The sequence below is a fragment of the Paralichthys olivaceus genome, chromosome 3 (genome assembly GCF_024713975.1).
Source record: "Paralichthys olivaceus isolate ysfri-2021 chromosome 3, ASM2471397v2, whole genome shotgun sequence".
Lineage (NCBI taxonomy): Eukaryota > Metazoa > Chordata > Actinopteri > Pleuronectiformes > Paralichthyidae > Paralichthys > Paralichthys olivaceus.
This window is the reverse complement of record NC_091095.1, coordinates 11,570,479-11,585,138: the sequence shown is the minus strand read 5'-3', so window position 1 is coordinate 11,585,138 and position 14,660 is coordinate 11,570,479. Positions and strand designations below refer to the sequence as shown.

The following is a 14,660-nucleotide window of genomic DNA, read 5'->3' as shown; positions in this document are numbered from 1 at the left end:
AGGAATATGTCTTTCTATTAGATCCTATATGCAAGAGGGAAAGCAGGCATGAAGCCCTGGTTAAATGAGTGGATTATTGCGCTGTTGGTCAAAGCCAAGAGAGGGACTTACTGACCCATTTAATGTCCACTTCCAGTGAAGCCGCTTGTTGGATGTGACCCCATCTACTCCCCCATAATCCTACAAGAGATGATCTTGCCTCGACACGAGCAACGTTATTGGACTTGACAAGTACCCAACTGTCTGCCACACAGGGTCTCAACATCACTTTGATGTGATTGAATTTCATGACGGAGCAAATCATGTGACAGACGTCTTTGTGCATTTGAAAAATCGGGAAAAAGAAGAAGTAGGAAGTGCCGTGCATGATAGCAAATACACACAGTGTCAACCTTGCTCCCCACAAATACATTGTTGACTAATCATCTGTGCGTGCTCTGAAATTCTCTCGAAGAGGAAAATTCTGCGTTTAAATGCAAAACCTGAAGATCGTCTGTCTTTTCTTTTGAAGAAAAAAATCCAGACAATTAACACAGCTTGAGCATCTCCATTAATAATCACCCATGCTGTGTTGTATTAACAATGGTTCCTGCATGCTAATGTTCTGAGCTTTTCATGATGTGTTTGCAATAATTTGAACAGAGCTGAAATGTTATTTTTTCATTGCAAGTTTTCCTTTAGGCAGAACGCAGTTCAAAAACACATACCTTTGACTGCTACCACCACAGAAGCATTGTTGCGGCTCGGTTTAGTGCTTAGTGAAGCAGACATGGAGATAGAGCAGAGAGGGCGTCCAGTGACAGCCAGAAAAAGTGCCATCATTTATGTGCCAACATCAGCCGTGTGGGAGGACAAGTTTATTGACATCTTGATGATCATCTTGGACAATTCTCCCTTCGACACATCAACTGCATCGCAACATACATTAGTCAGGGGTGGGGCCAGACTCATTTCTCCTTCGTCAGGAAAAGAAAACTGATTCCTCATTGACCATAAAATAAAGATGTGTGAATACGGGACAAAATAGTGCACAGTATGGTGTTGGGACTTAATACTAGTAACCAAAAGCAACATTCTGTGATGTTCATGTTATGGCACCAAATTATCAACTACGCTACCTCTACCACCAACACTAGCCAGTATACACCGGGGTCAACGTTAGCAGGTATACGGTATCTTTTTCAGCGAATAATTTCCTATTGCCAGTAGGAGTTTGCCTCTCTGTTTGCCTCTCTGTTTTTCCCCCCAGTGTAAAACAGAAGCTCTCCCACCTCACCGTCTTGCCAAATTGCCACGTTCACCCGGGTGTCATGTTTCCATCAGTGCTGATTGAAGGTGATAAAAACCTGTGTCTACTGCAGACTCATTTGACATGGGAGTGAATGCTGATTGTATCCATTCCCATTGCAGACAAAAGACAGATGTTAGTGGGTACTGGTGGGTTTTTTGACCAGTGAAAAAGAGGAAAATTAGGGTTAAGTTCTCTGCAGCCGTTTCTCTGTAACACTCAATACTGCACTTTGCGAGTTTGAAGTTGATCTGATGAGCAGTTTCTGATATACATACAGATTTCTGGATTCATTAGTAGGATACTCTACAGGATGTGGAGTGGGTGCGGGTCTGAATGTGAGGATCAACAATGTTAGGCATGTTTCTCCTGCACGCAGGCACAACACACAATAAAATGAATGCCGTCTCATTTCAGGGTAAAGCCTCTGATTTCGCTATCGGTAATCAGCGTCCATTCAACAGCTGAATAAATCAATGGAGCGTGCAGCCTATCTATACGCAGCTTATTCCAAGAATCCATAACAGCCATGCTGAAAAAATAAAAGGTGTTGTGGAGGCTGCTGCTTGACTGCTTGATAATCAGTTTACTGTATAGGAAAATATAATGGCATGCAGAGACATGCTCAGATATAATTTTACTAGGGAGTAGAAATGGGTAATATTATGACAATTTTATAGCAGCAAATTCAATTCAAAGTAAAAATCAGCTCATTTAAAATTCTCGGCACAAGTTTGTGGAATTATTTTTTGGACATGACTAAAATAAGGACGTTATCTGACTGTGGCATATTCCTGAGCTGTTCTAAATTAACTTGTTACATGCAAATATTTAATATTAAAAACCGTCCAACTTCAAAGATGTTATTCAGAGTTGGAAAAATAAAAAATAAAATATTTTTTAATCTTGTTTCTCATGGTTGTTACAGGATTTTACTCAGTGTACCCCCTGCATCTTAATACTGCTTTCAGACCTGGACTGCGTTCTTTGTTACCGTCAAGCTTTCCTCGGTCAGGCTAGATTGATGAGGTTACACAGGCTGAACTGGATTTAGCCACCATAACCCATGCTTGCCCCATCAATAAGAGATTGGACGTGCAAACACATGAACAAATATTGAGCTCTTGGATAATCTGTGAAAAGTTGCTTGACCTCCGTGGCTCATTACTGACTGCGTTAAACATTACGTGGACTTAGAAGTCTGGGTGTGGAGGGGATTAGAGTAATTACTGTTATTATAGTCTAAGCATAAGGACTATAGCAAGTCTAGGCTAGCCTCCCCTCAGCTCTTGACAGCTAAATTAAAAACATAGTGTATGTTTTTAATGATATGACCCAGGGTGATTGATCCATCTCCCTTGTGTCTTCCATCTCTTTTGCTCTCAGACAGAACTTTAAATCCTGACAATCTTCCCTCAGAGTGTGTGGAATATTTCTTTTAATGGCCGATGGAGAATTGGAGCTTCAGTGTCACTGGGAGAATAATCTAACCTTGCCCCAGGCGAGACTTTGCACCTGTCCAGGCATGTATGTTTCCAGGGGTGAGAGTATACCTCTCTCTCCCGGTCTTACACTCTAAAAAAAGGCGATATGCTAGCAGGGGTCCCTCAAGCCTTAGCACCAGGGACTCAGGGAACACCCAGACGGCAAGCCTCCCAAATCCCTGTGATGCTGATCCCTTATGATATGGTAGCTGGCTTTGAGGTGTTGTTTACCACACAGTTCCCCCCTGGGATAATTTCCTACACTCCAAAGCTTTCGTAACATATCTAGCACATATTAGATTCTAAATTAAAAATCAGTCAGCTGTGACACTTGATACATAGATGGGGAATACCAAAGGAATATCAAAGCGCACTTGACAGTGACTAAAATTACGATTTCAGCAATGCAATCTAACCATTATTATCTGCAGGAGAACTGACTGGGGGCTGGGTTCTTACCATGTGCTGGATCAGGTGAGCCAAACTCCAGATTGTACCTCAGGATGTAAAAATTATTCCACACATAGAGCTGGTTATCTCGCGGATTATAATCCACAGCTGCAATGTACTGGTACTGGTTGGGAAAGTGGATATCAACGTATTCCCCACGGTTCTGTTTGGTGTTGTATATGTAATCGATCAGGCTCTTGCTGACCTCGCTCTCATTGTCTTCATAGGTGGAGCGGACCACGTACAGTACTCCACAAACCATGAAGGCATTGGAGGCTGAGCGCTTATCATAGGCCGTGTCCCAGGTAGCCTCGAAACGTAACGTGTAGGGGTTCAACTGGCTGATCACCATCATGCCATTGTTCTGCTCCGTGGCGTAGATCACCCACAGCCCGTTCTCGTCGACCGCCAGATCAATGTCTGTTTTGCCGCCCCACTTGTAGGGCGACGTGTCGTGGTAGTTTGCGTTATTGATGATCGCCTCGCCGCTTTTGATACGAGTTCGCAGGTCAAACTTCACGATGTTGCGCGTACGTTCCTTGTTGAAAAACACAGCACCATCGTAGACCACGAATCCGGTCCCATCCACCCGGTGGGGCAGCTTGTAGGTAACGGTTTGCCGGGCATTTTGGTAGTCATCCAGGGAGGAATACTCAATGAGAGTGTCTGTCCTATAAGGAGTCCAGGGCATGAAGTAGATTTTGTCGCCGGCTTGCAGTGGGTCTTTGCACCAGGCGCCAGCTTGTTGCTCCGCTTCAAATATAAAGGAAGGCTCACCGACAGCTTTCAGAGTCCCAGGACAAATAAAAACTGGTAATGGGAGAAGAGTAGAATAAAAAAAGAAACAGTAACAGGTTAACAGGTGAAATATAACACAATGAAAAACTATATATGATATCAATAAAATGTCTAATGACTTCATTTTATTTTACAGGTTGTCCGAGAGGAGTGGGGACAAACACACATTGAAGAGTGGCCAAAACGACTAACAACTATAGCCAATATTCACAAGCAGTGTGCGGATTTTGGTTTTGTGCATAGAAAGAAAAAAAGAAACAGGAAAGTTAATTAAGCATAATGTTTTGATATATTAAGTAGTCTGAAAAAAAGAAGCTTGGCCTCATTGACATTTACTGTTGGGAATAGAACACAAATGAGGGGAAATAGAACAGAAACAAAACTTAACGAAACAATCGGTCCTGTAAACAACAGCTAAAGTCAAACGGCAACAGACGGGAGAGGTTATGAGAGAGCAGGAGTCGGCAGAGTCTGCAAAATGTGTGCGTGCACCTAGACATTGGTTGGTTGCACCACCTTTGCTACCGTATATACCTGAGAGGGTTGTCATTACAGAGTGGTGCAAATGTCACAACCATTAAAATTAGAAAGTAAAAGAAAAACTTTCATTAGGGGTGTTTGGGCTTTGAGGCATAGGAGGCATAAGAGTCGACACAGGAAAGCAGCAAGTGGTCAGGTGAGAATAATGGGGAGAAGAGTGAGAGGGAGAGTAGAAAAAGCAATAGCTTGGAAAAAGGGGCCAAGAAACACTGTTACCATGGCATGCTTTGGAAAAGGGTTTGGAAGCCAGGCAATACGAGATTCTGCTGAGTAGAGAAAGCACCCAGGGAGAATGAGGAGAGGAAGCCCCTATGGACTGCAGCCAATATACCCCCATTTACATCTTTTGGCTGCCTTTTTTTATGGCCAGCCTTACTTCGCTTGTCGTACAACACTAGCCATCAATATTACAGTTAGGGGGGATTCTATAGATAACGTCTGCGATGGGATTGTAGGGGCCACCACGGGAAAATAGGTAGTTTACAACCAGATGCCACAAAACAAGGGAGCTAGGGTTTGGATCGTGTCTGTTATTTACCTTTTTGCTCCACTTCTATTTTAAGCGTTGGAAGAGAGAATGAAAGGGGTGCAAGGGGAAAAAAAGAGGTTAATATGAATTAACTGTCATCGCTAGGTTACACATGCAGAAACATGTTATGAGACATGGACAAAGACAGGTACACCTATTCAGAGAAAAGGAGGAAAACAGAGAAAGTTGACACACAGCCGCCGGGGTCCTGTCTAAGAAAAATGGTTGGATCAGTAGATTGAGAATGGTGGCAGTTGGTTGTTGGCCCAGTGGTGGGTGGACTTTTTAATTTTAACTATTTACTATTAGTGATTGCACAACTTCAGTCAGGTTCAACATCTGACATTCACAGGGGATGTTATTTTTATTTAATACACAGGATATCAATTCTGTGAATTCCTGTAGGACATTATCTCCATGAAGTTATAAATATGTTAAAATCATGAGTCAATAAACATTAAGAGACTAAAGGCTCATCCTGTTAATGTTACAGGAGAACATTTAGATCTACCTCATCATTTCAATATGAGCTGAGTGATATGGCCAAATTTTTATTATATCTAAATAAAAATTTAAGATCAGCCGATATAAAAAAAATATGACAATAAATGTCACATTATTATTTCTTTTAACTTTAATGACTGATTTTTGAGAACTCTTCTTAATGAGCAGACAGTGACAAACACTGGATAAAAAGCATAACATTTCATAAATCTGAGGTTGATCAATTATTTACAAAATGCATAAGAAATATATTGAGATATATATATATATATATATATATATATATTGGAATTAAGATATACTTCTATTGATGAAAGTTATATTGAGATAATTATTGATACCATTTTTATTGTTAATAATGTATGTTGAACATTTTTCATATATTATTTAACTTTAGTTTGGTTGAAAAGTCAAACCAAGTATCATCTAAACTGTGATCTCTATACATCTACCCACCACTTTAAACCAGTTAAAAAACTTAAAAAATAATAATAATAAAATATAAAAAAAACAAACAGTAAAATTAAATTAAAAGCAGAAGCTTCATTTTTCAGTGTAGATGAATGTCTATTAAAATAAAGATAATAAAACAAATTAAAATATATTATATGATAAACATTTCATTTACTATTATGCACCAATATGACACCTGACTAATGACAAGAAAGTACAAATCTTACTTAGCCGTGTCTACAACCCAATGCTGGTCTCTAGCAGGTTATCAATGTAAATCACTGGAGCAAAATACATGAATATAAACTATGTGCACTCACTGTTGAAATATTCCACAACACTGTGTTTCATTTGTTCAGCTATTTTGTGCTTTTTAATGCTAATCCACTATAATTTAGCCAACATGGGCACAAGATACTCTGAATAGAGCTACACTCAGGAGTCATCACCCAGCCATTTAAATATCAGTGGCTACTTTATAAAACATATCTTAATATTTAAAACATTAAAAAAAACATTAAGTGCATCATCATTCCATGAAAAGCAACATCTTATTTTGGAACCGCAACTATAAGACTGCAAAAATTCTTGAGAAAATTATTTAAGATGCAATAAATATTCTTCAGAACAGACATGTTTCTCAGGGTGGTCTGAAGCCCAGGTCAGAAAATCGACCGTTCAAGACAATTCAACTCTACTGCTTGGTGTTCACTTAGCAAGTTATTGACAGAACGTGAGAGAAGACGAGTATTGCAGAAAAAAATCTGCAGTCATTAAACTATTCTTCTTCTCATGTTCAACTGTTTTTTTGAGAGTTATGAAAAACATTTTTTACATTATAAGAATTCTACAAATGTGGACTGATTTGGACACTCGGACATCACTACATTTGAGATGTATTCTTTCAACAATGCAGTGAACATAGTAGTAGAGTTTATATACAGCAGTCCTCTCTCATAAGTTGAAATACTAAATGTAGCCTACACATTTTGGGCCAGTTTGCAGCATGAGATAATTGGAGCAATCTTAAATTAGGTTCCTCTTGAATCCTGCAACCCTCAAGTTCCAATTAGTGTGGGTTCATATGAGACTTTGGATGTGCGGTAACTGATGAGTCTGACGTAGGCTTCAGTGGAAAAAAAAAGAGATTCAATGGGATCCGTGAAAAAAACATTTCGCCATTCTCCAGAAGAAATTCAAGTGTCTTGCAGCTAACTAAGAGATCAAACAGGGATGGGAAGCAAACAAATTAATATCAGTTGAGTCAGAGGAGCCAAGGAGAGGTCAGAGAGAAGATGGTGTAATGCAAATCTGGAAAGAAAAGGAGAACACATGACAGAAGACCTGATGACGTTAGTGGAAATGGAAGAATTGAAATAGCAATCAGTGTGATCAGAAATCGGTCACTGGGTGAAGAGAGTGAGTCAGAAAGCCGAGGAGGTTTCCTGCAGATTGCACAGGGGGAAGGGAAGAGAGTCAGACACTTTTAATTTAAGCAACATATTAACAAACACATACGACACATCCCATCCAGACTAACCCCAGACACCCGAAACTTTTCCCACTAAACTGACTTTCTAGAGCAGTGGTTCTCAACCTGGGGTCCCAGAGGGGTCACAGGATAATTACTGAGGGCTGCCAGATGCTTGTGGAGAAAAAACAACAACATTTTTTTAAAACTACATCAAATCATACCTGGGATATAATTTTCCTTATAATTGCTTTTATTGTGTAAGACAAAGTGGGAGTGCATGTCAGTTTCTACTTATTTTTATTTATTTGTTCTCTCTTTATCCCACTGACGTCTCCTTTCTGTCTGTGGTTTGGCTACAATGGGGGGGAAATGGAATTAGGGCCAAAAGTTCTATTTAAAACCATGAAGAACAAGAACACTGAGAAACCGACTAAGTGATGTGTTCAGTCCATCTGTCTCTCTCTGTCTGTCCTTTTCTTTTTCTGTCTGTCTGTCCATCTATCAGCTCTGTTTCAGTAATATGGACAGTGCCGCACCTGCACCCCCTAATTTAGTTTATACTCATTTCACAACACAAACACCCACATGCTCAGCTGTAATCATATGTCAAAAATATTTAGTGACAAAAAAGCACTAAACCACTCTCCAGCATCTACTGGGACATGTGGCTAAAGAGATGCAGACAGTTTATGAGCAATAAATGTGTTTAAACTGGTGGGTCGTGACTGGAAAAGGATGAGAACCACTGCACTAGGAAGTTCCTGCGTTCTACCAAATACTTCTAATCTAATTATACAGGCTATAGATTAATCAGGTGTTGCATCTCTATATAGTTGAATGTGTGCTGTCAACTAGAGACTTAGTTTGTGGCTCCTTTGTTAAAGTTATGGATCATGTAAACTGAATAAAAAAAGGGTATGAAAGTAAAAACAAAAACACCACAGGGGACCCAAAACTCATGCAGTTACAGTTTAACTTTAATTTGTATAATCTGGCCATCGCTATCACATGGAGCTGAGGGTTTATTGGAGCTAGCATGTGATAAAATAAAAAATAAAATATTATCATTGAGGGGCTCACTGGCACTATTCTCCAGGTTTACAATGGTGGAATAAGGATGGTTACTTTTAACTTTTCCCCCATCACAAATAGATTTCAAAGAGAAGGCGTGGTAAAGACACATCCTGGATGTCACGTTGCCTCAATCCCAAAAAACATACTAGAGCCAATTCAGAGGTGACTCTGTGCCAAGGCAACATTACATCTACAGCTGGAAAGTGAAGATAATGCTGCTAATGAGGGCAGTTCATGGCAAGAACCAAATTACGAAGCCAAAAGGATGAAAATGGTGCACATGTATTCAACTTTTTGCAAAGGCCACTTACACAGAAGCGAAAAAATCCAAAATTGCTTGTGTGATTATGCAAATGCTTAGACAATGGGATGCATTAATAAAATACCCCACTGCATTCTGTCAGTGGCATAAAACGCAACAGTTTATCACATTATGTCATTAAACTGCTTGCTGTATTTCATGGGACAGACAGACTTTGAGGGGCAGTGGTTAAAAGTCAAAATGAGGACACTGTCTGCGGCCCCATCGTTGATCAGCTTATTGGGGATTTAATGTGTTTTCTTGCAAAACAAATTCTCAAGTCTTGTATCCCAGCAAATCCTGGGGATCCTAAGCTCCTGATCCACTGCAATGTTTTTAATCACAAGTCTTGGCATTTGGCATATGAACTATTTCATGTGAAAACTAGAAAACTGCTGTTAGATCTTTGCAATCCTGAGAGAAAACTGCAGGGAGGGTTGGCTCTGGTGTGGAACAGCTCAGTTAATATTCCCCTACGATGGCCTTTTTTCTGTGTTTGTCTGACTCTACAAAATGATCCCGGTTGTATGTGTTTCATTTAGCGGGTAAGAGGAGACAGAGGATCGTTGAGAGGAAAACAACAAAACATGGAACTGGCCTATGAGTCTATCACACTTTACAACAGGGCTTAAGTGGGAAAGGCTGGACTGGGCTTGTGGTGGACTGGGTCAGACTGGGAGAACACCAAGCACTTACCGGGGCAGTTGCGATAGGATACATTCTGTGTTCTTGGTCCTATTCTGGTTGGGCATGGACCTTGAGAAGCAAAAAGATGGGGCTACAGACATGCATGTTTGAAACTGCTCAAAATGAAGTGAGGACCTGTTTGGAATTGTTTTTTTTGTTAGACAGACTTTGCCAGAACTTGAAGTCCTTGGGCTGAAGTTTTTGTTTTTGTCCACCACACTACGGCGGGCTTGACTGTCTCCTTGGTGCAAGACGGAGGCAAAAGATAATCATAGCAGTGGGTGGACATGAGTGCACCTTGAGGCTAATCCTGCTATTACGGTTTGAGGTAACACAGCAAGACACAGAATCAATACTTCACTTAACTATGACGCAGGTGTCCACAAAAAGAAAACAACAAAAAGAGTAAAAAAGAAAAAACTGTAGTTGTGTGTTTCAGGTGGAAGCTACAGGAATTTGGCATTGCTCAGTGTGGAGGCTCATAATTACAGGTCCTCAAAGCCTTGGAGAGGTTAACCTTTAAGTTGAAATGAGTCTCAACAGCTAATGATGCTCTGATTTAACACTGAGGGTAGCAGTGTAGACAGGCAATCTGGTAATGAGCTATGTGTTCAAGTGATGTGGCATAAAGGTGCACCATTTATATATGCACTATATTTTCTGAAGATTCAGAACTAAAACATGACATCCATGTGCAAAATAATGAATCTACATATATGCCAAATACTTAAAATCTTCCCCATCATTCCCACTCTAATTATTTCAGTTGCACCTGATTAGTGATTCTAGCTTTTCATCTAATCCTTGCCATTAATCAGCCTGTAAAGGTTACATGGGGGAATTTTCCCCCACAAATTGCAAATGAACATGGCAGCTTAAAGGACAAAGGGGAATTCTAATACAAAGGGCAAACCTAAAGATTGTTTGGAAGCTGAATGGCAATGAATATTTTAGCATCCACGCAGGAGACAAAATGTTAACACTATCTCTTTCGATGAAATATTACCGTGTTGACTTACGAGTGGAGCCATTCTGTTCGGTTACATAATGAAACATCTGTTAACACATTTCAACACCTGTTGTATCGGATGTACTGTATATTAAGCCATCAAGGTGAGGCTGTTGTTTTTTTCTTTGCCTGATAGATTTCCCCATGCAAGACTTAAAAGTAATGAACCACTCGCTTGCCATCTCGGAGAGTCACCATGACTTCCTCTACCCTCCCTATGTTCTGCTGCCTCATAACCAGCCTCGTTGATCCGCTGGAAACACGGGTGAGCACATCAATAATAGAAGCTGGTACAGAAAAAAAGGACCACAGGGTTTTACAGGTCGTATTTCATGAAAAGTTCATGGTGTGACACAGATGGAGGAAGAGACGGAGGAAAATGGTGCTGGAAGGTGTTGCAGACGGAGGAAGCAGACTGTCTGGACAAGGCAGGGGGAAGAAGTTGGACAGGATATGATATGACACGAGAGAGAGGGGAGAAAGAGGAGAGAAACTGCGGATGTGACGGTGGAGGGAAGGGAGGAAAGGAGGGAAAACTCTCATCTGATGACAGAGGGGTCGTACTTACTGTAGGGCACACACTCATACTGGACCTCCAGGTACTTGTAGGTCCCTGGACAGGGGTCAGGGAAGACATCTGAACCCGTGATCACAATGCACTGGGTCCGATTGTTGCATCTGTCAAAAAAAAAACAAAGGAACAGAAACACATTTAATGATAAAACTCTTTTCGAGCAAATTGCAAAAATGCAGAAATGTCAAAACACTGTGTACTCGTGGAGTACAGACTCCTCAATAATGCAAAAACAAATGTTCTTAACTCGTGTAGACTGTGAAATATTCATATTTACCAACAAAGAAGTAAAAAGCAAAACGAATGGTGAGCTGCTGTCACCATGCAGCAGAGCTATTTAGTCGACTGCCAATGAAGTCAGGGACAACTCAATTTGAACTCGTTGCCTATTGGATCTTCTCAGCTATGTGTAAGGAGTAAAATAAGCCCTTTGGGCCCTTTACTAACCCACTATTCTGTTTATCTTTTTGCAAGAGCTCAGATAATCTGTATAAATGGAAACAAAGCTGTGGAGGCATTTTTTGCTTCCATAGAATTAATGCAATATGACTTGTCTTGTTGCTAACTTGCCGCCATTCTTTGGTTTCTGAATAAATGTTCTTCCGTTCTTTAACCTTGTCCAAGCTAGTTTGAATTAGAACAAGACCAGCTCACACGTGTGTGTGTGTGTGTGTACTTGTACTTTTATCTCTGTGAGGACTATTTTGAGCATAGACCTTATGGAGTGAGGAAATGTTAGTCGGTAGTACAAGACTATGTGTAAATTATGAAATATGCATTGAGACCTCATGCAACTTTGCCCCCCCACATTATCAAAAGTTCGAGTGTTTCACAAAAATGTCCCGACTTATTAATTTGAGTCCGCTCCTTCTCTGAATGGATCCACATGCCGAGTGTCTAAATGCGCCACTTGAATTTGCACCCCAAAATGCTCTATACTGAGAGTCTTTTATGTATTTTTTATAAAATTTAGAATCCTGTTTTTGCTGTTACGTACAAATATGTGCTTGTTAGTCTTTTCTCTTTGCAGCTGTGTCAAAAGTTAATTCAGGTCCCTGCCTCTAACATCTGAAGAGCAGGCCTTCTAATTGAGCCCGTGGGGTGCTCCGAGGCTCGGGGAATTGCAGGTGACCACCCCTTTGCTGTACTGAAATCATGATAATGATATCAATACCACACGAAAGCCGTATTTGCTACCGAGGGGACTTAAAATTCTATTGGCAATGTGAGGAGCCAGATCAATAACTGTGTTGTGCTGATTTAGCAGGGAGCAGAGATGATATTTGTTCCTTCTTATCGCAGGCCTGTGCACCCATTTACAGCAGATCATTGGAAAACGCATTACTGGGTGCACTGTATTGTGCTTTGGGTTTTGTCTTTGCTTTGGGCTGCTGAGGTAATCACTGCTCTGTGTCCAAACGTTATTAATATAATATTATAGGTCGCACAGTGGAACACTCAGGACTTGGTTACTTGTGAGGTGCATGGCATTGATCAGACACAAACAACCTGAAAACAACCACCATTTAGCTGAATACCGTGAAGGAATGCTGTATATTATGGTTTACAGCACAAACATTTATTCACTTTAACAAACTGCTCCTGAGTTCAAGTGAAAAACCAGAACTAAATCACAACAATGGCAGGAAACCGAATTATCCATTATTATTTCCATTACTTCTAAGAAATTCATCTCCTTCTTCCTCCTGTTGTATTTCTTAAGCACGTTAGCTTTTGATAATAGTTTTTACCTGAAATGCATTTGACAAGGAACACTGAAGGAAAAACACAAGGAAAAAGGATTTTCAATTTTTTAATGTTTCTTAAAATGCTGTATCCTATCACACAGCCATGATAAAACATGTGTGTTTATCTCGGTGTGCACATCTGTGTTTAGCGAAGGTCTCAGAGGGGCATTTCGCTTTATTAATGACCTTCACACGTGATAACAAATGAGAAGATCACCATATTGTATTTGTTTTTATGGAAATTAATGACTGTTTTAGAATTAAAACATGCACCTCATGCTGAGCCCATAATGCGCTGCTTAATTTTTGTGGGTAATATTTCATGACTCTGCAGTACTTTCCATATATTATATGGTCACTTTGATGATTCCGTCCTGTTTCCTCATGCATAAGCATATAACGCAGGAGCAATATAAATTACAGTGCTTTATCTAACAGATTCCAATGGGAGCAGGAAATGAATGCCTGGTTTATATTCGGCATATGAAACAGAATGATCTCAAAAATAAAATTCATGGCACTAATGAGACATAGACCTGCTATCGTCTCTCAGTCAAATCTATTAAACAACAGGACGCAAGCACTGGGAGGAAAAAAAACTCATATTTCTTTTGAAACAATGTTGACATAAGTGTTGATAGCTCTTGCTGATATATTGCCCTAATTTTAGAGCTGTGGAGCAGGGGCGCCATGATCTATGGGATTGCATGACTCTTATTCCGTCTCATCTGTGAAACCTCGGGCATCTCCTGAGACCAATTGAAAAAGCCCTAATGACTCTATGTATAGACCTAGCCCGTAGATTGAGGGAGTGCATGTAATTGAAATTCCTTGCATAAAAAGTTCAGCATTCGGGCCTGCCAGGGCACAGGTCTCAAAGTGCACACTAATTAAATACATGTAAAATATGATATCTCTGACTATCTTTTGATAGTCTGAGGCTATATAGTAATTAATCATGCACATAATGAAGATTAAGTCAAAGGAAGCTTTTCTGCACTTTTCTCCAGAGTGAAACATTCCATTTCTTTAAATACCTTGGCCGCTCAACAATTTCACTCAAGCAAAAGTGGAAAGAGGAGCCGCCTAATTAAATTCATCCTGTAATGCAAGAGAAAAAATGATGTGCTGGTTGGAAAAACGGGTTAAACAGGAAGTATAACCCGAAATATGGGAATTGTATTGGGAAAAGTAAATTATTTTATTTGTGGCAGGGACATTATCTAATTATTTGGTGACTTCATATCAAGAAAAACATACAACACCATCTGTGGAAATTAACACATATTCTATTAATGAAATTAAAAGAATTGGCACAACTATTGTGAAAATATTTGTTACATGTTTTCTCCTTGGAATGTTGAGTTTGACAATTAATTTAGGTTTTTAAGTCTAGACAAATAGGATCCTCATTAACTAATATAAAGAAGCTGGACATCATCTATAATTTGTAATATGTTTGAACAATTTACACAATAATATTTTCATATTCAAAAAAACATTCTCTTAATGTCAAAAATAGTTCTGACCATTTTTTTAGAGCAGGATAGAGCTATATGTTCTGCTTTGATTTCCTCCATTTCCCAGGTCAGCCTGTTAATCACACTGACGTATTCCAGCCGTAATCCCATCACATCTCTGACCATATGGAAGAGGCAGACATCAGTACAATTAGAATGTCATGGAAAATGCTGCGTGCAATTGTGCAAATCTCCATTCAGAAGGAGCACTCCCCGCTGACAGGGGT

The 14,660-nt window shown here is 39.9% G+C and overlaps 1 protein-coding gene across 42 annotated transcripts in view; it reads right to left on the bottom strand.

Annotated features, from left to right (window-relative positions):
• The window catches only part of adgrl2a (adhesion G protein-coupled receptor L2a), a 98,109-nt gene that overhangs the window by 34,756 nt on the left and 48,693 nt on the right, over positions 1 to 14,660 (bottom strand). For 30 of the 42 annotated variants that reach the window (XM_069521923.1, XM_069521918.1, XM_069521925.1 and 27 more), the window contains exons 4-7: positions 11,160 to 11,269; positions 9,592 to 9,651; positions 5,099 to 5,113; positions 3,232 to 4,032 (exon numbers count right to left, since the gene is read on the bottom strand). In XM_069521923.1, coding sequence (XP_069378024.1) covers positions 3,232 to 4,032; positions 5,099 to 5,113; positions 9,592 to 9,651; positions 11,160 to 11,269 — 986 coding nt within the window. The remainder of the gene's footprint in view (positions 1 to 3,231; positions 4,033 to 5,098; positions 5,114 to 9,591; positions 9,652 to 11,159; positions 11,270 to 14,660) is intronic. The other 12 variants (XM_069521941.1, XM_069521904.1, XM_069521937.1 and 9 more) reach the window with 2 other exon arrangements.